Source organism: Labrus bergylta, chromosome 4 (genome assembly GCF_963930695.1).
Source record: "Labrus bergylta chromosome 4, fLabBer1.1, whole genome shotgun sequence".
NCBI lineage: Eukaryota > Metazoa > Chordata > Actinopteri > Labriformes > Labridae > Labrus > Labrus bergylta.
In genome coordinates, this window is record NC_089198.1 from 27,547,926 (window position 1) to 27,571,484 (window position 23,559).

At 39.1% G+C, this 23,559-nt stretch overlaps 2 protein-coding genes across 3 annotated transcripts; one reads left to right on the plus strand and one right to left on the minus strand.

The window, feature by feature from the left end:
• Positions 1-629: 629 nt before the first annotated feature.
• acss2l (acyl-CoA synthetase short chain family member 2 like) lies at positions 630-16,588 on the minus strand. Of its 2 annotated transcripts, XM_065954277.1 has the most exons (19): positions 16,299-16,588; positions 15,950-16,145; positions 12,779-12,870; positions 12,365-12,468; positions 10,304-10,376; positions 10,039-10,114; positions 8,844-8,928; positions 7,879-8,016; positions 7,255-7,425; positions 6,988-7,121; positions 5,847-5,979; positions 4,665-4,721; positions 4,275-4,355; positions 3,673-3,781; positions 2,489-2,557; positions 2,141-2,317; positions 1,508-1,582; positions 1,238-1,363; positions 630-1,193 (listed from the first exon to the last, which is right to left on the minus strand). In XM_065954277.1, coding segments are annotated over exons 1-19 (2,022 nt in total). In that variant the 5' UTR covers positions 16,423-16,588; the 3' UTR covers positions 630-1,191. The 2 variants fall into 2 exon arrangements, with proteins under 2 accessions (XP_065810349.1, XP_065810348.1); XM_065954276.1 differs by having other exon boundaries at positions 630-1,363.
• An 874-nt stretch (positions 16,589-17,462) lies between these two features.
• ndufv2 (NADH:ubiquinone oxidoreductase core subunit V2) lies at positions 17,463-23,278 on the plus strand. Its single transcript, XM_020630256.3, has 8 exons — positions 17,463-17,621; positions 18,673-18,735; positions 20,366-20,428; positions 20,902-21,018; positions 21,170-21,338; positions 21,775-21,884; positions 22,940-23,016; positions 23,105-23,278. Exons 1-8 carry the CDS (start codon positions 17,580-17,582, stop codon positions 23,196-23,198), a joined length of 735 nt encoding a protein of 244 aa, XP_020485912.1. The 5' UTR covers positions 17,463-17,579; the 3' UTR covers positions 23,199-23,278.
• Positions 23,279-23,559: the final 281 nt, after the last annotated feature.

Here is a 23,559-nt window from a genome sequence, read left to right on the forward strand (position 1 = left end):
TAACCATTCCTCTGCTGCTGGGGGTAATGATGTAATATTACCCACTGCTGCATTTCTGAGCTCTATTCTCCTCGTAACCCCCCCACACACACACACTGACACACATTTTGTAGTATGCATGCTCGTAACATATTGTGATGTGAAGGAGACAACAAAAGGAAGTCTACAGAGTGTACATGACCCCACATTAACAGCTAGATTACTTTAACCTGCTGTGATCTTATCTCTTAAAAAACACAGCAAGGGCCCTTTTGTGTCTGCTTTTTTAAAGACCACTGATGCTTGTAATCTCTTAAAGAAGAATACAGTGCACTCATGATAAAACCTCTCTCTCTTTTCTTCTTCTTTGCATCTCAGGATCTCTCTCCGTCCCCCCTTAATCACTGCTCCCTGCTGCAGCACATCACATCATCAAAGCCGTGTGTGTGTGTGTGTGTGCGTGTGCGTGTGTGTGTACTGTGCATCATTAAAAGACAAAAGGAAGAAAGCCCTGGCAGTAGAGTAAAAGATAACAGTAAAGCATCAGATAGCAGCTGTTTAGGACGATTCCTGCCACATGAGGGCGACAAACAGCTATTGCGTTTGCGGTAGAAGGACAAAAAGCAATGGATTCAAATCACCACTTCCCATTGTTTTTTTTAGCTTTATTATTCATAATTCAGAAAATCATACATCCCTTTAGATTTATTGTTATTTTTGACTTGCTGCATGTTCTTCACTTCGTTTATTCCTTTATTGTAAAGTGTATGGGTCCATGCAGTTGTTTAAATCAATCTGGTAGATTGTTTTTACAATTTATTCCAAGGACATTAAAATATATTACAGATTAAAAATATACATCAATTGTTGTCAGAACAAGCCTCGCAAAGGGAACTTATCTACTTCTACATTCACTTCCTTCTACCAAGAAACGAGACGGGGACTTAAAAGACTTGTAAGAAAATATAAAAGATAGTAAATCTGTGTGTAGTTTTTAAAAACATTTTATCCCAAATGCAAAGTAATAACAGCCCCAAAACAGAATATACATAAAAAGGTTATTGACATTTCATATGTCTAAGTAAAAACTAAATATGTAAGTCATCTCAATATTTAAATCATGTTCTTTTCCCTGTCCCTTTATATAGTCTTACAGACACTGATCCAGAACCAACAGTTTGTGATTGTCTTCATCAGTACCAATTCATAGCATTAAGAGGGATATGGGGGGGGGGGGTGGGGGGGGGGTTATCTCTTCATGCTGCAGCTTCACATCTCTGGCTAAATAACACCTCCACCACCTTGGGGTCAGCTAGTGTTGAAAGATCGCCCAGGTCCTTCTCGTTACGAGCGATCTGCCGGAGGATTCGCCTCATGATCTTCCCTTTATAGGGATCAGAGTCACAAGAATAAAAGACAGAGGTTATAGGCTGCTGACTGAGGAAGGGGGTAATGAAAATGGTTGTTGGTTTTCAAGATTTTGTTTTAAAGGCATGTTTTTTAAATGAGGCGTTGAGCTGTTTGTTACCTGAGCGAGTTTTCGGCAGCGCTGGAGCATTTTGAATGAAGTCCGGGGTGGCGATGGGACCGATTTTCTCTCTCACTGACAGAAGAACAGAGAATATGAATCAACGCAGTTCATACTACAGCATGTCTAAAATTAAGATATTCATTTAGTAGAATGCCTTGTGGACATAACGTCTAAATAGTGCTTTTTGCATTACATTTTGCAATGCATTAAACTGATATGAAGCCTACTCTACTCTCCTCTCCTAGGAACAATTAAGCATTATTTAATGTTGTTATATTGCACAGATAGTACCATTACATTGTATGGTATCACTTTTGTGTTACACTGTAAATAATTGTTACCTGTGGTTACTTTCTTATGCTTTGTTTTTGTTTTTTTCTATCTGCACTGTTCAGCACTTTGGATTAACTGTGTTGTGTGTAAAGTTCTATATAAATAAAGCTGAGTTGAGTCTGGATCATATCGTGTTGCATCCTGTCCTATCCTATCCTATCCGTAACATAACATATTCTAATGTGTATCGTATGGCTTCGTTTTAGTAATACTGAAAATTATATTTTGTCCCATTTGCAAGAAAATACATCATTTTGAGTGGATTAGTCCTTTAATCCTTCTGTGTCTACGCCTTACCCAGTCTCTTGAGCTCCTCCACCATCTTGTGGGTAAACTCTTTGCTGTCTTTGAGGGTGACGAAGCAATATAGACACTCGCCCTTCACCTTGTGGGGCCGGCTCACCACCGCAGCCTCCGCCACGGCCGGGTGCTCCGTCAGAGCCGCCTCCACCTCTGCTGTGCTCATCAGGTGACCTGGAAGACACAAGACGAGAGGTCAAAAGAAAACATTTATTTTAAAGGGGTATTACATACCGGAATTTAAAAATCATTCTAGTTGTTGATATTTGATAACATATTTGCTGGTTTTGAGGAGCAGCTGTGTTATCAGACAGAGACACCTTACAGCACTTTCTTGTTCAGTACCTGACACATTCAGCATGTCGTCTATTCTTCCTGTGATCCAGTAATATCCGTCCTTGTCTCTCCTGCAGCCTAAAGAAGGAGGAAACAAGTTACATCACACCAAAAATAGTTTTTATGGCACCTTTGTCTCTCTGATAAACCCAAATGTACATGCTTGCTATCCAGTCTCTAACCCTGAAATCAACTTTGAGGAGCAAAAGGGTGAACTTGATTTTTGTGCCCAGAGTGGCTGAAGAAGTTATCTCATGTCAGGGTTTAAGCCTTTGAAGCCTAAACACAGACAAAACCAAAGTCATGATGTTCTCTAAGGCAAAAACCAAACCATCAAACCTTCTTTGGATTTCTACCTCTCAATCAAGTCTGTTTCGAGCTACAGATATCGTGCCATTTTAATTGATGAGTTGCTTTCTTTTACTCATCACATTCAGCAGCTGGTAAAAAGGGTAAAGCTGAAACTGGGATTCTACTTTAGAATAAAATCCTGCCTTTCTTTTGAGTCTAAGAAGAGGCTCGTTGCTGCCACTTTTATGTCTGTGCTGGATTACGGTGATGTCTTATACATGCACGCCTCCTCACAAAGCTTGCATGCTCTGGACACTGTGCATCATGGAGCTCTGAGGTTCATCACTAATTTGAAATCCCTCACTCATCACTGTTTGTTGTATGAACGTGTTGGATGGACTTCTTTGACCCTACGTAGACTTAAACATTGGTGTACTTTAATCTACAAGTCTATTTTAGGTCTGCTTCCTTCGTACATTCTGTCCTTTATCAGTCAGAAGAGTACAGGGATTTATAATCTTCGATCTCAGGACCTTTTCTTACTGTCTGTTCCAAAAGTCAGAACTGAACTGGGGAAAAAGGCCTTAATGAACTTTAACTTGAGGAAGTTAAATGACTTGGAGGCGGATACATCTGGCTGTAGATGTTCTTCCTGATGTATTTGTGGATGATTTTTTTACAAACATTTGCTGTTCGGATTTGTCATTTGTGCTTTTTAATGTCTGATGTATTTTGTATTTGAATGCTTGGCTGCTCGTTGTCCGTGTGAAACTCTGTTAACGTTTTGCTGCCTGTCTTGGCCAGGACACTCTTGAAAAATAGATTTTTTAATCTCAATGAGTTTTTTTTCCTGGTTAAATAAAGGTTAAATAAAAAAATGTTTTTTTAAAAGGCTGTCTTACCATCACCAGTTACATAGAAACCTGGGAATTTCTTGAAGTAGGTGTTCTCGAATCGTTCGTGGTTTCTGTACACTGTGCGCATTATTCCAGGCCAGGGCCTTCTAAATACCTGAAACAAAACACAGAAAAAACCATTGAAGAGGTTATGACTGCTACCAATGATACCAATTAATAACACTTAACTCAATAAGCTTTTTTATCCAAATACAAATGCAGAGTGTCTAATGATAGAGAGTTACATACTCTGTACAGATTGTAAAGCTTTGGGGAAGAATTTTTATTTGTGATTTTGAGCCAAAAGAATGATATTGACTTGACTTCTCAAAAATTAAAAAAATAGAAATAAAAAAACTTGAAACGGGGGCTCACATGTCAAACGACATTAAACATGTTTTTTCGGAAATGACAATAACGATTCAAAATATAATGAAAATATCCATTATTGTTATTTATGAGTGTACCTTTTAGCAGTTCCACATACACACATAAAGCATCTCATTTGTCTTTCTTCCCTGTCTGCTGAGTGTATCTGTTGACGTCGGTGGGGAGCGGCACTTCCTATCAAAGCTAAACTCAGTTCTACAGAATTAAAACACACTCACAAGATAACCCTCAGCCTCGCCTTCCAGCTCCTCTCCGTGTTCGTTGAGGATCGTGGGCTCTACTCCGAAGAAAGGAAAGGTCTGAAATATGAGGTGTGGATTTCATGTGAGATAACTGTCTTCTTTTATTAAACAGGCTGCAGTGTTTCTGCCAGATCATAACCTGGATTATAATCTACCCGCAGAGAAGTCAAATGAAAAAAGGTTACATCTCCTGCCTTGGTTTGGCTGTGAATACTGATGATCTTTTCTCAAACATGCATGTCCTACCCTCCTTACCGGCAGGGTTTGTTTTGATAGACTTATAGGAGAAGAATTTGTTTGTGTTTGAAGTTACATTAAAAGTAAACATATAAGGTAATGAGTGTTTAAAGAGATGTCCTCACTTACAGCAGAGCCGGGTTTCAGCGCTGTGGCAGCAGGCAGAGGAGTCAAAACATGACCCCCCTGTAGAAAAATAAAGAGATATTTAAAGGCATAAAATACTGAATTTTTTACTTCATATATGTACATTTTATGTGTTCTTGACATCAATTCTTAAAAACATAGAAATGCAATAAACATCTTCTAGTTTGTTTCTTTACCAGTATGAAATATATCGTTACTTGATTTAGTAGGTTTTAACTGTCACCTACAACATGTTTTTGAGTTTCTATAGTTGTAGGCAACATTAGTGATGAACAGATGGAAACATTGAACTTGTTTTGTCATGTTTGGGCTTTGACATTTAAGAAGAAGAAGAAGACCTCTGGTTGAAACAATGTAATTAATTAATTAAAAACTTTTTTGTGGCATTGGAGCATGTGTGCGGGCATATCTTCTTCTCTCTGCTGTTTTAGTAATGCCCTGTGCCTACTTGATGTGCGTATAACTAGCCCTAGATCTTTTGTTTTTTGTTGGTATGAACTTGATGGATCTTCTATAATGTTTTGACGTGTCACTCTTGCTAGTTAGTTAAATTAAAGTAGGTCCACAATGTCGCTCAGATGTTGTGTCTCAGCTGTAACGCAGCCACCCGCCACTAGCTGGGGCAGGTGCTCCGGTTAGTAGCTTCTGTCATACTGCCATAGTGCTCTACTACACGGATGTAAACCAGCACAGTGGTCAGATGGCATCTTGTAGGGCTGTATTTTGAACTAGAAAATGGAGATAAAGTTGGCTGTGGCATGTTAAACTGGCTTGAAACGACTCGACCAGAGCAATGCATAACAACATTCAGCACAGGAATGTGACCGTTATCCTGCAAGGAGGACCAAAGGCTGCTAGTGCTAGCATTGCAAACATGAGCCGCACTGAGCAAACAAATTCAGCTTTGTATACCGATAGATTCTGTGATCCTGTGTTAAATAAATGGGGCTCAATTTTGACTGTATGACTGTTCTTACCTCTGGACTTATTGACTCAATATATAAATTAGCATTTCATCGTCTTTGAAATTAGTCGTCTAGGAACATCCCTAATGTATACCTACAATTACTCTAACCTTTCAAGCAGGCATAGTAAAAAATTACCGTGGATGTGGGTTTAAGAAGGATTTAAAAATTGCAGGAGGATGGTTGTGCAGGAGCTTACGGTCTCTGTCTGCCAGAAAGTGTCAACGATGGGACACCGTCGCTGACCGACAACCTCATGGTACCACTGCCAGGCCTCCGGGTTGATTGGCTCACCAACTGTACCCAGAATCTTCAGGCTGGAGAGGTCATACCTGGTAAATGCACATAAGAAGAATTAGTGCAGGTATCTTATATGCCACCATAATGTGGCGTTGATAACTATTCAAGTTTTTTTGATGGCTGTCTGTACAGGAAAAGTTGGGTGTAGAGAGCAGGGGATTTCAAGCAGCAAAGGGCCAAAGTCAGATTTGAACCGACAGCCACTGTGTTGAGGACCATAGCCTCAGCACATGGGGCGCGTGACGTGACATAACCTCTTGGCTATCAGAGCTCCAATGGACTGGTAAATCAAATGTTCTTGAAAGATGGTTGTTTTCCAAAAACACATAAAGTAATATGGGGGCAATTACGTTTTTAAAAAGCTAATAAAAACCTGTTCATTAATTGCCCAGGTGCCTCAAGTTTTTTTCTCCAGTGGAATCAGTTTCCTTTTTACTCTACACAGACCTTTTTCTATTTAAAAACAAAGAGTTCTTACATGTGATTGGTCAATTTGACTACAATCGGAAAACAGAGACTTCTTAAACCAAATTCTGTCCCCTCAAGAGTTCTGCACCCATATGTCATTTATATGGATTATGGGGACAGTGGTGTCTTTTTAGAGAGTCAACGGTAGTTGTTTCATGTTTTTGTAACTGGCTACAGGCTCAACATATATATTTAGTGCAAAAACAAGAGAGTCATCAATCTACCATTTTAAATGTCTGCGAGCAAGAGAGGGAGCATAACCCCCAAAAATGTCAAACTATTCTGATACATTTTCTTCTAAAATTTCTGTGAACTTAAAAATGCATGAAAGAGACAGTATTAATCACATCATGATTTATAGAGTTTGGTTTCATCAGCTCGCCACTGAGGAGTTTGTTACATAAGAAGTGAGAGCAGGGAGTTCTTTCAAAATGAAAAGGTAGAAATTTCCATATGAAAGCTTGTCACATTTCAAGCTTATTTTGAAAGAGCCAAACCCCTGCTGTAGCTTCTGAAGAATCTGGACTTTTTTTTCTGAGCTGCTATGACATTTAGAGGATGCAGAATCTTACTTCTGAAGTGGCTCCTGTCCATACTTCATCAGTAGGCGGATCGCTGTAGGAGCTGTGTAGAACTTGGTCACTTTATACTTCTCAATTATCTCCCAGAAACGACCGACGTGAGGGTGGACTGGAATACCTTCAAACTGGAGGGACACACACGCACACACGTCTAATAAGAATAACAAAAACACTGCGATGCTCCTATTAGGGGCTCTATATGTGACCACTAATAGCACAAGATTTTTTGATGAATTAAAAAATGTCTTTCATGCTCACCAAGACGCTTGTAGCACCGTTCGCAAGAGGGCCGTAGGTGATGTAAGAGTGGCCGGTGATCCAGCCGATGTCTGCGGTGCACCAGTACACGTCGTCATGGTGATAATCGAAAACGTACTTGAAGGTCAGCGACGTGTAGAGCAGATACCCAGCAACTGTGTGGAGAACACCCTGTACCGTACACAAGGAAAGGGACATGAATGTGGAGGTAACTGGCAGGCACAAAGGCAGCAGAAAGCAAAAATAAGGGAGATCACATGTATGCAGGTGTATGTGTGTCATATGAGCCGGTTCTCTTAGCCTGTGTTTTGTGTAACAAAAACATATCATGCAAAAAAAAAAAAAAACTATCATGGTGCTTCCAGCTTTCTAGGTTTGTATTTAGGCCTTTGTGCATGAATGAAGCATCAATTCTGAATATTTCACAGCACAGATTAAACATTATGTAAAGCCATTACAGGCGTATCTGAGTAGAAACTAAATGGTGTTATCTCTTTTTCAAGATTTGGTCTAATTGAGAATTTACAAGCAGATAATGAGCTCTGTTTTCCAGTCTGCATATTTGGTCCCTCCCTCTGTGTGCTTCCACTGTCAGTCCAGTTGCTGCATCCACCTGGGCCTTACCTTCGGTTTGCCCGTGGAGCCGCTGGTGTAGAGGATAAACAGGGGGTCCTCCGCATCCAGCCACTCGGGTTCACACTCTTCAGGAGAGTCTCTCATCACCTCGTCCCACCACACATCACACTCTGCGTCCCAGGGGGTCTGAAAGCAGCAGAACAGCAGGAAACTAATGGAACATATAAAACCACTCATCACAGCCACTCACATTGTGCGCCTGAAGAACAGGAAGCAACACACTGCATTGATTTTAAACCAACAGTCATTTACTGTGCATCTTGGAGGCAGGTTATGAATCCTAAATTGGATAATAGTATTTTTTTTTGGTGGCTGTTGTTTAAACCTTGAATTAAAGATTGAATGATAATGCAAAGTTGACCTGATCATTAATGCTTTTATAGGTATTTTGACATGAGATGCTCCATCTCTTACAGTCTCCTCTGTTCTTATTTGGCAGCCTGCTTGTGAAGAGTTTTATTTTTTACTTCAAAGCTCACCTCAATTTTTTCAATGTCAGCATCAGTGCAATAATAAGTTTTGGAGTCTTTTCTCTTGAGTCCACCTGCTGTAGGAGCTGACTTTGCCATTGGACTTTTTTTGTTTGCTCAAGGAGGTTCTTTTATTGTGATTCATACGAGACAATGTGAAACAGTTTCTTATAGAAGCTATTCTATTTCCTAATGGCAATAATGTCAAACTCTAAATTTGAAATAATAAAAAATGTCTCTAGATGTCTCTAGGGTATTTTCTCTAAATTAATATATACAGCATTGAAGAGATACTGTTTTCTGTTATTCTCTAAAAGAATTTCTTCAAGAAAATGTTGCTTCAAATCACAATAACATTTGGCGATTTTATGATCTTTTTAATGACCCTGTAAATGATGATTTATTTTCTTGGCTTTTTGTCACAGCTTACCTTGAAAAATTCAACCAAAACCAGAAACAATAGGCGACAAGCATAATACATACCTGTAGTTTGTTGCATGCAGCTCCGCTTCTCGTCCTCAGTGCCTGGTGTTGGACGACGAGGCATTTAGTGACACTGGATGACGCTCTGTGAGAAATTGAATAAAAGGTGTGAATCACAGTAGATGTGTCATGAGACAGTTTTCGCACCTGAAGTTTTCAATTGACAAGCATATATTTCTCTATTTCCTTCAATCTCGTCTTTCTTCTCAGATCAACTGCACTCATTCATTCTATAATATCGATGATTAACTTCTGCCGACTTTCAGGGGGCTGTAAAATGTGATCGAAACAAATATGACACCCTCTATCATTTGGCCCTTTTCATGAAAACTGGAACAAAGAAAGAAACCTTAAGAAGAGCAACAGAGGAGGGACGCCTTTGAAATAAACAAAACAGTTGTAAACGTGCAGCATGATAAAAGATGTTTAAAATATACACAGGTAACAGGTATATTTGACAGGGAACTCTAAGGTGATGTAAATGGGACATTTTTAGTCAAAAATCTTAAATTCAGGGGCGCCGATGGCCTAGCGGTAAGGAAAAGAGGCTATAGTCCTCCAAGCAGGCAGTCGGGTTCACGTCTGGCCTTAGCCACCTTTCATTCCCCATGTCATTCCCCACTCTCTCCTACACAGATTTCCTACTCTGGACTCTGTCCCTTCCTGTCAGGCATAAAAGCCCCAAAATTAATTCTAAAAAAGAAAAACCATTACCCTGAAATAATGTTTTGATTTGCAACATGAACCTTTGGTATCACTTTATGTTTTATATTGAAATTACATCCTGCAGTGCACCCATGATTCTTTGCACTACACACATGTACATTCCCATCATGCATTGTTTCCCAGCTCACATCCCTCCCAGGCTCATAAAGTCAGGAGAGGAAGAGCAGCCCTGGCTTCCCTGATGAATCTGAACGCCTCGTATGTTTCCAGGCAACCTCGTAAAGTGGAAACCATGCAGTGTGTTTCCTCTAGCTCGCTGATAACAGGTGATATGGCTTTGCTTCGTGCGTGTGTGTGTGTGTGTGTGGTGTGTGTGTGTGTGTGTGTGTGTGTGTGTGTGTGTGTGTGTGTGTGTGTGTGTGTGTGTGTGTGTGTGTGTGTGTGTGTGTGTGTGTGTGTGTGTGTGTGTGTGTGTGTGTGTGTGTGTTAACAATAACTTAAGGGCGGTCTTGTAGTAAGCAGGACCTACTTTTCTCTGCACTTCTCCAGAGCCTCATCTGCGATCTGTTTCAGGTTGATCATCTTCTCTCCTCTATAAACACCATCTGTAGATCACAGGGATAAAGGAAGAGGGAGTCAGCGACAGGTATGTGAAGAGACAGCTGTAAAGGCGTATGAACAAGCACGGAGGAGGTATTCTGAAACTGTTTTGACAACTTGAAAACCGTCATCTCAGTTCTTCGGTGCTTGAACACACAACATCCTGGTGCTGCTGTGTTGGCTGACGCACCTACCTGCTGTCACCAGGATGCAGCTCTGTGCATCCATGATCCTCTCACACAGAGACTCAGAAGAGAAACCTGCAAACTGCACACATACAGAGGAAGACAAAAGGAAGGTTTGAGAACTTGTGAGAGTAATTCTGGTGGATTTAGCTTAGGGATCAATGACATTGTTTAGTCCCATAACGTCTTTGGTTATGACAACATTGTACTCTTTAAAGGATTAACTGAGATTGGTAACAAAAAATGGCAATAAAAAATGAAGCCCAGCATATCTTACACCAGTAGAAAGTAAGGCTCAATCCCAGTATACCCCTTGCCCCTACCACTTCGCCCTACCCTACATTTACTTATTCACGTTTAGGGGTAGGGTGTCCCAATTCTTTCTGTAATGGAGGGGTGGGGGTGAAATTGCCCTTTAAACAGACAGTCTTCAGAGGCACACTACCAACGAGTGTTATCTCCCAGAAATCTCCCAGAATCTGGTAACATTGTTGCATTTGTTTTATGTAATTGCCGTCGACAACTTCTGATCATGTAGTCGTTTCCATTTTGTAGGGTGAGATTTAACCACTACCCCTGGTCTCTGTTCTAAGGGGCAAAGGGGCACCCGGAAACAAGAGGAAGGGGTAAAGATTAGAAAAGGGCCTGTGACTAAGACTTTGCACTCTTCCTTCAAAATCCAATATGAAGCTCTGGTGTCTCAACATAACTTCATATTATTGACCTTTAGTGCAAGAATGCAAGTTTGCACTTTAAAAATAAAACAATAGACACCTTTACTTGGTTGGGTGTAACCAGTCTCATTTGACGGCTAAAGTTAGCATACTTCAGGTACATAATGCAGTATAAAATAAAGTTATATGACTTTCTTTATTGTTCTACTGTGACGTTCGGTTTCATTATTGCTCTTTAATTGTTACTTCTGGCTACAGTGGCAATAAATGTTACAAAGGCTGACTTTGAACTGTAAACAGACCCTGTCCGCTCTCATTACCATAAATAGAAGTGTCACCTTGTCCAACCTTTAATAATGAACTAGACATTTCTAATGGATCTTTTACATGATTGTCATTCTCTGTCTTCTCCAGCAGACACATGGCCACTGTTCTGGCCAAGGTTAGAAGTTCACACAGTATACAATTTCAGGGTTGATGGCCCCATTATGAATCAGGTCACTGAGGACTCTGGACTTGGTAAACTGTCACTGCATGACTGACTGTCCTTCCTGGCTCGGTCTATGATCTAATTTTATGCCAAGTAAAGTTATGGTTAATATTAGCTGTCATATGAGAATCTAAGATGCTGGCACTATCCCAAAATGCTTTCTGCATAAACTCAGAGTTAGAAGATTCACAACTATGACCATGCACAGACAAGGTCGCACACACAGACGTCTGCCAAAAACAGTCTTTTTCAAGTCGTAAAACAAACCAACCTTGGAGCAGGCTGCAGATATTTTTAACAGGGCTGCTAACCTTTGCATGGATGTTGAAGGTTGAAAAGCTAAAATAGTGCCAGCAAACGTCTGACCCATATATTAATTGCAGGTGCTGCCAGCGCTCTATTCACACAAAAACTGCTGATAACTACAGGAGTGGGGCAGACAGAGCTATCAGAAGCTAATGTTTTCTCCTGGAAATGAGATCAAAGCAGCACACACTCAAAATATACATGTTGACTTTTTGAAAAAGATGACTTTATCTGAACTGACACACAGGAAAGGAGCCATAGCTCAGATTCAAACCCAGGCCTCCTGCTCCAAGGACTACAGACTCGTATACGACACGTGCAAACTAACCACTCGGCCACCTTCGCCCCACAGGCAAACTTTTTGTTTTTTAATAAAGGAAGGCTTTCTGTCCACAGTCAGATATTTTTTTAATAAAAATGTGAATGTATGCTGAATTTGCTTTTGACTCATTAAAAAAGCATTATTTCAGTCTATGTCATAACCAGTTCAAACTCCTCACATGAGCTTTAAATGTCTTGTGATCTTAATGTACTAAACACAATTTTTTTAAATTTCTCTATATGCTGCAAAACAAGGCACAGCTCTATCATTCCACTTACCACAATGGAGTGAACAGCGCCTATCCTTGCACAGGCCAACATGGAGACTACCAGCTCAGGTATCATGGGAAGGTAAATGGACACCCTGTCTCCCTTTTTTACACCTTGAGCAAAGAAAAATAACTTCAGGATTTGAATAACAATAGCACATCTTGACCTTCTTAGATCAAACCAGCCATGGCAATGTAGCTATGTAGGATGAGTTGCAGCAGGTGGGATCTGGACCAGATACTGTACTGTATGTATGATATGCATTTGGCATAATGCATAGTTCTATATCTGGTGAGTTGCTGCATGCTAATGCTGCATGCGTGCCTTTTTGTAAAGTGTCTTGTGATAACATTTGTCATAAGTTGGCGCTACACAAATCAAACTGATTGATTGTTTGATTGATGTAAGATGTTCCTTTCTTACCCATTTTCTTGAGGACATTAGCACAGCGGCAAACCTGGCTCAGAAGCTGGTGGTAGGTGATGGTCATGTGGTGGTCAGGTGAGTTCCCCTCCCTGAGAAGACAACAAACAAGAGTCCAAATTAAACCAAAATCTGTTGCTGTCATGCAAACGTTAGGCTCTGTCTGTACGTTAGCAACCTGTTGTCTTCATCTAAGTTCTGTGAGTTCACAGAGCAGATCACTTATTCCTGTGGTGGATGCAACTTAATGAGATTTAGATGTTTGTCAGGTCTGTTGTTTGGAAAAGAAAAACATTTATTAACAAAACTATAAATCAGAAGAAACCAAACCAAATGTGGAGTTACACAGGGCTCAATCTTTGAATCTCTTTAATTTGCTCTTATTGCTTATATAGCTGATGTTGAGGCAGAAACCTGATGTGCTTGATATGAAAACAACAACAAAGTTGTACACATACAAAAGATTAAACATAAACATCATAAATGTGCAATTCATTTTTTAAATGTTGGTCCTAATAATGTGCCAAAATAATTTGTGTAAAAATAAAGATTAAAAAAGAAAATGCAGAGAATACGTGAGAGTAAAACAACAGCAACATTTGTTAATATCATCTTCAATTGTTTTAAGACTGTGGGGCATTTCTTAATCTATTTGTTGTACTAAGAAAAGAAAAACATTAAATGACTACATTTATACAATGGAAGTCCCTGATAGAAAACCTTTAAATGTTCATCTTTATTTTTCTGCCGTTAAAAGCCTTAACCAAAAAATTAAATCCTTCTGTTGTCAGGGAATGGCACCTACGTTTTAATTGCCATGACAGGACAACAGAAAAGTAGCCTGTTACCATCTTCTGATGTAACATGAATGAGATCATTTCTGTAACAACAAGATCTAGGAAACATGATCCATGCCTTTATCGCTGGTAGAGTGGACTATTGTAATAGGATTTTCTTAGATATTTCTATAAAAGCTCTATGACAGCTGCCACTCTTCCCTATTGACACTTCTTAAGATCTAATAGCAACCAAGTAATCTGAGCACATTACCCTATAAATCTGTGCACAAAGATCCTTTAACAAATACTGCTCATTCATAAATCACCAACTGATTCATGAGTAAAATACATCTGCAACAGTGTCAAGTGCTGTGTGCTGTTTTTGGTGTATTAACCATAACTTATCTAGCTGCATTTGACTCATTTTACGCCTTTTACTTGTAAGGAGCAATAAGATAAACAAAAAAAGATTTTCTTTTGTTTGTATGCAGTGTACAGTTATAGAAGTTAATATAAAACCCAGAAGAACTTGAAGTCCTAACAATTCAAAAGGTATTTTAAAGCTGCTAATGGATTACCCGAGAGACTCTGATTTGTCCTCATTATTCAAAACCATAATATGGGTCATTTCTCTGACTTTACCCACAGAGAAGGACATTATGTTGTTGAGTGTCATTTTGAGGCTGAGGCCATTTAGAACAAGCACTTGAAATGGGAAAGAGAGAGAAAGAGTTTAAATCCCTCTTTGTTAAAAACAATGTTATTCAAAGAGAGCACTTCGGCACAGGACACCTGCTGTCACAGAAGAGGATTGAGATCCTTAGTCTGCTGTAAAAAGCTAATACAGACAGTTAAAACTAAAATCCATACTACGATACTCTTCTGATATCGCAAATTTCAAAACGATAAAATCTCCATTATGTTAATAACTGATAGTGTGGAAAGTGCAAAAGCTGTAAAAAAAAAAAAATAGACAGATCTTCAGTTATGTTCTTTGACCCAAAGCAGCCGTGAATAAAAGAAAGAGCAGTGGTGGTCTGTTCAAATCACAGGTCAGCAAATACTGACATTTCTTCAGTCCCTATGGCGTCTCTTAAAGGTGTAAAAACCTGTTTGTGTCTCTTACAAACACACAGAAAGCAGAGGAGGTAACAGTGGAGGTGAGACTGACATGTTGCCAGTGTATTTGGGAAATACGGTGTGCATTATTTTAACTTGCAATTTCTGGTATTTTAAAACACATATAAGTGATATATTGGGTGCCTAGGACTTCTCTTTTGGTTGCCGTGGTATTGAAACAGGTGACGATATTTGATCTGAACTAGTATCATATCAAAGTTTACGAATCTGGCATTGTGACAACACCACTACCTACTACTTTTAAGGTTGTGTTATTTCTGTTGTTGCCTTTTTATGGTGCGTGTGATTTTCTTCATTACTCAGCAAATCCTTAAAATGCGTCTTGTTCATCAGACATGAAACCTGTATACTTGGTGCTCAATTTTACATCTTTTTAGATTCCAACATCTCCATGTTCAGTGTTTACATAGTTATAGGACTCTGTTAGCTGAAACAATAGCATTAAATTAAAAAAAGGTAGGGAGGTTGTTTTTTCAGTGTTTGAACATTTGATAATGTTTGGCAAGTTCTGTTTGGACAGGGTGTGAGCTAAAGTGAAATGAGTGTTTATCAGATCAACACAAACCATCTGGTCATTTGTATCATGAATACAAACATGGTAATAACACAGCTGACAGACTGGATCTTCCTCACATGACGTCCTGAATCCGGCATGGCAAGCACTCAAGCAGATGTATTATGTAAGTCCTTTGATGTAGTGCAAACAGTGTTAAGACACTTGTGTGGGTTATGGCTGGTCTCCAGTGGACCGGTTCCATTGAACCCCTATTTCTGCTGAGCTGGCACCACTATTTTAAAGTTCAATCCTCTTCAGTTGACAGAGCAAATATGAACCATAATATGAAGCCAAAACAACAGCATGACAGACTTGTTTGGTGACTTTTAGGGTGTGGGACTTAAATCAGCTAGCAAATGCATGATGTTACTTCTGAATGTTTTCTGAATACAACCTGTTCAGCTTTTATTGAATCTTTCCTATTGGAAAAATATAGCACAATTAAAGTGCAAGTGCAATAAAAACTCAAACCAAATTTGTTTATGATAGGCTTTGTTTTCTTTAGTTACTGATAAATTCTCTGTGTTGATCCAGAAAAGTGAAACACTGAAGTACTGAAACTGCACGACACTATCTGAGGTTTGCATGGGTGCACTGAGGTCACAACAGTTGCTATTGACGGGAATACCTGGCATAACTGCAGGCAGCACCTACCATCAATGTCATCATTCATCTCAGACAGACATTGTTGCTTACCAGTAATAGGCAATCTTTTCACCCAGGTTCTTTTCCCTCACCAGTCTGTCCAGGACATTATAACACATGTTCGTTTTGGCCCCTTCCATGTATTTGATATATATGTTCCCTTTTGTCACATCAAAGTTGTACTGCACCATTGGTCCTGTTGCTGGCTTCTTCCAAAAGAACTCATCAGCAATCTCTTTCCAGAAAGCTGAAACAAAGTGATAATTTATGTCAGTGTCAGAGGCTGCACATAAACACAGATATACTGTGTGCAGACAAACTCGGGGGGGGGGGGGGGGGGGGGGTGAATTGCAGGGAAACACTGCAAGCACTGCACTATAAATAAAGATGTTTGACCTACCTTCTGGATTCTCAAGAGATTTCCTGTAAAGGGCCAGATAGGAGTTAAAATCAGGCACGTGGGCATCCCTCTTCAGGTCATCAGGAGGGTAGTACATTTTGTCCTGAGATTCAGGAACAACCATTGTGTATGGACAGATGCAGACAGGCCTATATTACCAGAGGGTGAGTCAGAAAATTGGTTAATCTGGAGTCACTGCTGATCTGTCTGGATCCTACTGGGGAAGGCAAAAACACTACAAGGCCTCCTGCACAGAGAAAACACAGTTCAGCATGCATAAGAACCACCTCTAATCCTAGAGTTGAAGGCTCTCTCCTAGTCTGTTTATGGCCAGGGCAGCCAATCAGCTCGCATGGTGCGGCACTCCCTCTTTTTCATTGGGTAAACCCTCCCTGGCCTGTCGGTGGCATTATTTTTCCAAGCAAGTAGGAGAAGGAGGAGGAGATATGCAGAGGCATGAATAGCGGGGATTCAGGCAGGCGCAGGGAGGTTTGATTTGACAGGGATGGGGATGGGTACTGTGAGAAAAGAAAACATTTGGCTCACTTACAGCTTGCTACCATAAACACTGATACATAAGACATTGTTGATTAATGATCTATGAATAGAAACTTAAGTGTGACAAAAATGTATTTTATAAAGAAAGTGAATACATTTGGACAATTGTTGCAATCATTGCAAAGAATGAGTCAACTAACTTAGCCTATTTAATGCAACACTTTGAGAAAAATACATTTTTAAATCAATCTCATTGTATATGTAAATATTAACTCAATATCAACGTTGCATGGCGACATCTAGACATATATTTATCATCCTTATTCATTTCATTGTCTGGTAAATATGTGAATCAGAGTCTTACTTTTCTCTGGTAGTTTTAATGTTATCTGTAACTTTACCTTGAAGCACTTTGTTGTAAGTGTATTTATGATTCCAGTTTTCATGTAATTTATTGTTGTTATAATGATTCAATAAATGTAATATCAGAACTATTTTACCTTTAATATTTTCCCTTCAAACGCTGAGAAACATTCAACACAAGCTGCCATTAAAGTTACGTAACATGGCTTGTCTGAATTGTCCAATTGGCTACAGTGGGCATCGTTTGTTTTTGTTTTTAGCTCAAACTTCAATCTGGGATCGATTTTAGTCGCAACGCGACTGACTGACGTAGCTTCCCACGTCAGACCCTCTTAATCGAGCGTGAGCGCTTGTGTTGATTTCGCCCGTGTCTGTCTCGGCCATTTGCTAAGACACAGGGACCAAACTTCAAGCCCCAAAATGTTTCTGTCTTCTGTAGTTCGCTCTGCAGTATCGCAGACGGTAAGTGTGTGATATTGTCTGTGGTTAGGAGTCAAAGTTTAGATGTCTGATGTGTTTTTAGGAGTTAGGATGCCTTGACTCTTCACAAGGGCAAGCAGGCCGTTTGGTAACGTTAGCATGTTAGCTCACTTAGCGTCTGTCAAATGTTTGCAAGGTGATCTTTGGACAAAACAGGCAATGCAAATATAAGTTAAGTATGGAAATAAGCGATAATATATTAGAGTGAATTACATTATTCTTCCCATCACTTAAATGTCCCTTTATATTTAGACAGAACACGTTTTAAAACACGTAACTCGCCTGTAATGTGTATAAAGTAAGGTACAGTACAACAAGGCTAGGCAGAGGTGTTTAATCACTATATATGAGCTGCATGAGCTGTTAACGCGTGTCCAGTACTGCTATGGTTTTTGTCTTCTTATAATTACAAAGGTTTAAAGTAATATAAGAATAGCCAGAAGTTGATCGCTTTAATTGAATTCGCATTTGGGTTATTATTTCATATTGAAATGTAGAGACTAGTGATATTTTTTTTAATCTATTTTGATTATGTCTAGTAATATAAAGTTATGGACTTGACATGTTGTCTATAGCAGGGGTGGGCAACTGGTGGCCCGGGGGCCACATGCGGTCCCCCATCAACCCTCAACGTGGCCCTCAGGTCAATTTTTACACATCAATTAATTGGAAACATGAAGAAAACATGACAAAATCTGCCATGAAATCATGAAAACCAGAAATATGTCTATAATAATATTTGATCACTGGTATATGTTGAGTTTAATTTTAGACATAATTGACTAATCGTTTTTTGTATGCTACAATTTGGCCCTCTGGCAGTGAGAATTAAATGAATGTGGCCCTTGCTGTGAACGAAGTTGCCCATCCCTGGTTTATAGCTACAAAATTAAAATGTTGCCAGTTTGTTTTTTTGATCCAGTCTTTACAGTTAACAGCCCTTTTAAAGGGGTTTCTTCTCAACGCAAGACATACCCACCAAAAGTTGCAGAAATAGGTCATTTATTTGTCTTCTTTCTTTTTGTATTTTCAGGCCAGACAGGTCCGGAGTCTGCACCGCTCTGCTGTACGTGCTGGAGCTGGTGGCATCTTTGTGGTGAGTTGTAATGTCAAGAGATGTGCAGAAGAAGAGGGATACAAAGTAGCCAGGTTGGCCACATGGAGCCTGCTTGAGCATTGAAGTGTTTTTTTCTATTGTTGTTGTTTTTTTAGCTATGTAGATGCATTGGGCTACAATGAGAACAGCACAAATCTGGGGATATTGGAAATAATAATTACTGATTGTCAATCAATCTCCTTCAGTCAGACTTTGCCAAATATGTGGTCCTAAAATGTTGTTATCAAGACCAAAATATTAGTTGTTAACTATTTTGTAGGGCAGACATTAGTTAAGCTCTCAAATAAGTGACTAGTAGTATATGGATAAGATGTAAACTCACACATCAACTGGAAATGAACAACATTGAGTCATCGAAATAGAAAATCTAATATGTCTTTATTATGCTCCAATCATTTAGTTTAATGCTCATTGTTAACTGATTATTGCCATGGAAACCAGTGCTTTGTATTATATTAAAGCATAAGTCCAATGTCATTTTTTGGATATCTTAAAGTTCAGGCAAAATTTTACATTTAGTTTGAGAATATGTTAATGAATGCATCTTTTCAAATGTATTTTTGTCCATGTAACTTACGTAAAACAAATATCTCTTGAGAAATAAATTTAGTTCTTAAACACAATAAAAAAATAAATAAAGGAAATCTTTCACAGCCACAGTTGAGTTATAATCTGTGTTACTTGTTTATTTACGGTGGTTATATTTTCTGTATTTGAGTAAAAATAAAACAGTGGATCTAATCTAATGGGTCAATGTTAACAAGGCATGGAGATAAGATATTTGTAGCCTTCCATTAATGCTGAAATAGTCCTAAAGGTATTGCTCATTTTCTGAAAGCGTTTAATTTATCCCAAGAGCCTCATCTGGAACCTATTGGAGCAACTCTTTGCCACAAAAGCACCATGGGTGATTTTCTTGTGCAATGGAAACATGCCATGGTTTCAATGTCTCTTGATGGTGAAGATGTTTGTCTGTCTTTAATTGGCATTATCTTTGAACTCCTCTTCCATCAGGACTGTTGTTTCTGAAAGCTTTAACTAAACACCACCATGGTTGTTCTTTTTTAATTGCATAAAGGTTGTTTACTGCTCACAAGGGGGCAGTATGTACAGAGGCAAAAAGAATTGTTATCTGTTGTGGAGTTGTCTCTGTGGTCTGAGAACAGCACCTGTTTCCTCCTCTGGGCTTACATATAAGGTTCTTCTTATTTGAGCTGAAACGGTTAGATACCGCTCATTAAATGGTAGCTGTTGTGTAAAAATGCATCCCTTGCTAGATAGTTTTTAATACCCATTGGCAGATAAATTCTATTTAAAGATAGGGTGCCGATGGTCTAGTGGTTAGTTCATGTGCCCCATGTTCAGAGACAGTAGTCCTCTAAGTGAGCCGCTCGGGTTCGAATCCCATTCTGTAACTCCTTTCTCACATGTCATTCCCCACTGTCTCGCTCTCCCTGATTTCTGTCTCTTACTAGTATCCTGTCTCTCTAACAAAGCCATAAAAAGCCCTCAAAATACCTTTTAAAAAGTTATTTGATGATGAGGATCACTCATGTTTGGTTTGAAAAATATGAACTGTCCTTTAACACTGTGGTCTCTGCTTTTTCAGCACAGAGATACTCCTGACAACAACCCTGACACTCCCTTTGAGTTCACTGAGGAGAACAAAAAGGTAAGGTTGACATGTTTCATCAGAACATGGTGAGGATGTACTAATATTGATTCATTTGAAGCATATGATGGTACTTATATATTTACTCTGCTGTACTCCATATAAATGTTTTTACTATAATGTAGTTAGATTTGTATGTGCCGGTAAGTCTCACCCCCTTCAATTTTGGGTTAGGGTTCAGACAGTTCTTTTTTATCTCTCTTAAAATCTCTCTTTATCTGAAAGCCTGACAGGTGACACAGGGTTCATTTCTTACCATATCATGATAAATAGGTATATACAGCTGTAATGGAGGGTCAAAGAATAAGGATTATTTGTTACATCACAATAATAACTGTAGGTCATAATGTTGTCCAGTCATTGTTTGATAGCACTGTCTGGCTCAACATATAAAGTACAAAAGATGAATGTGATCTAATCTTGAGTAGCTTCACTTTAATTGTATGTTTTTATTTTTCTCCCCTTGCTTGTAGAGGATTGAGGCAATCGTTTCAATGTACCCGATTGGACACAAGCAAGCAGCCACCATCCCAGTGTTGGACGTAGCCCAGAGGCAACATGGATGGCTCCCCATCTCCGCTATGAATAAGGTACAGTGATTCTTCTACAATTTGTTTTACAGATGTCTGATGCTCTCTAGACTTTTCTAATCCTATGTTGAACTTCATGTTTGTAGAACAGTGTGTGATATTTCCCGTGTAACGAGAAGCTCATTGAATGTTTACAATTGTTTTCATGCAGGTCGCAGAAGTGCTGGAAGTCCCTCCAATGAGAGTGTACGAAGTTGCAACATTTTATACAATGTTTCTACGTCAGCCCGTGGGAAAATACTTCATTCAAATCTGCACAACAACACCCTGCATGCTCTGCAACTCAGACAGCATCCTGGAGACCATCCAAAAGAAACTGGGTAAGAGAGCCATTTTAATTTACCACCGGAACATGAATGAAGAAATGTAAACGCAGATAAGAAAAACATTTCTTTATTGTGTATATTTGTGATAAACAAAGATTGGACAACAAACAAAAATAGAGACATTTTAAACACAACACTCTGTAGCAGCAAAAAGAAGACATACAAGACTGAAAGAAAGCCTGACGACTGCTAACCTTCTTCAGTCTGTGTGGCATTTTATAAAGCACACCCAGATTTGTTTGTTCTTTTACTCAACCATATAGGGAGGTTATTCTTTGTGTTCCAACCTGCACATAGTGCTAGAGCTGTGTAATGTAAAGTCGAAATGCCAGCATTAAAAACATTTGTGGTTTAGTAACAAAACCTGCAGTTTATCAGAGGGGATTAGCTGAACATAAAGCAGCTCCTCATTTGTTTCTCCTCTCCACAGGTATCAAGGTTGGAGAGACTACTCCAGACAAGATGTTCACGCTAATAGAAGTGGAATGCCTGGGGGCCTGTGTCAATGCTCCAATGGTCCAGATCAATGACAACTATTATGTGAGTGCTACGCTACGCTGTGCGGCCAAATAAACCAAGCTAAATAACCTGGGTTAAGTTTAGCAAAGAAACTCTGTACAGTAGAGGCGACAACTCTCAAACCTATCTTAACTTTTTGTTTTGAAGCCAGTGCAGGTGCGGTTCAGTCTACATATGAGCAGCTAGAATAAAATGAAAAGATGGGAGAATGGACATCATTTATTCTTAAATCAATAATAATATGGTTGGTCTTGTTCATGACTCGCCTGTTTTGGGTAAAAGGCGGATGTTTTATCAATATCTTGCTTCATGAATTTGGGGTTAGATTGAATCTGAAAACAACTTGGTCATTGCATTCTGAGCACGAGTGAGTGACTTTGTAAATGCAAATATGAGGAACAAGAACAAGAATAGGGTACTATTGAGTTAGGGATTAAGTTTAAGTACTTTGAATTGCTTGCAGCCATTATGATACTGTTTGTAAACTGTAGCACGTGTAAAACCTGTTACAGCCTTTAAATCCTAGAAAGCAGAGAGAATGGATTATAAAACTTCAGAAGTGGATTTGAACTGAGTTTGTTAATATTTGATCAATAAGTTCCTATCATGCAGCCTGCTTCAAAGTTTTTCCAGACAAAAATAAAAAGGGCAGCACGCTGACTTAATTTAACAGATAAGGTTTTGAAAGAAAGCAAAATTCAGCAATCAAATATTCTGTTTCTTATAATCTGTGACAGCAAACCTTATTTTCTAAAATTGAGTGGTCATATCAAGCAAGCCGGATGTGTTTTACTTACAGTGTACTACTTGTTATTGACTAAATAATGCTTTAAACATTTTGCTTTTTTAAATAAGAGCTTCTTGCTATTTTGTACGACACTGCAAGTAATGCATCCACATTCCTCCCTAGACACTCCATCCATGGAAATGAATAAGGAAGAGCATGTGCTCATATTTGAATAAAGTTAAAAAACTGTTAAGCTCTCAAAAGCAAGTATGACACCACTTACAGTGTAATGAAAAGAAGGTCTATTTCGTTTTCATCAATCATTTATCCTCCATTCATGTATTTCCAGGAGGACCTCACACCTAAGGACATGGAGGACATCATAGATGAACTCGTAGCAGGCAGAGTTCCACCACCTGGGCCCAGGTACAGAACATACCATTACCTACATGAACTTATATTTTTCTGCTCGATTACAGATCTCATTTTATTTAATTTTTTTCTTCTTCTGTAGGAATGGGCGTTTCTCATGTGAGCCCGCAGGAGGCTTGACTTCCCTGACAGAGCCTCCTACAGGACCAGGCTTCGGCGTGAGGGCCGACCTGTAGACATTTTGTCCATTGTCTCTGAAAGCTGATATTATGTTTAATTAAACACATTGTGTAAATAAACTGTTCATGTACCCATGCCCCAAGTGTCTCTCTGTGATCAAACATAAAAAGAGCTCATTGACAGTTTCCATTGTCGTAGCGGTTCTCTGTCATGTTCTCTTAAAGTGTTTAACTTAATGATCAGTTTAACAGAAAAGTCATACTAATACTTTTGAAGAAACTATTTAATTTAACATGGACAGTTGTTGCAGTTATTGTTTGCATATTTGTCAATGCCCAAAACTGAAATCAATACTTCTTGATGACAAAGCATTTAAAAATAATTGTTTTTTGGGAAGTATATCTAATTTAGTGATAT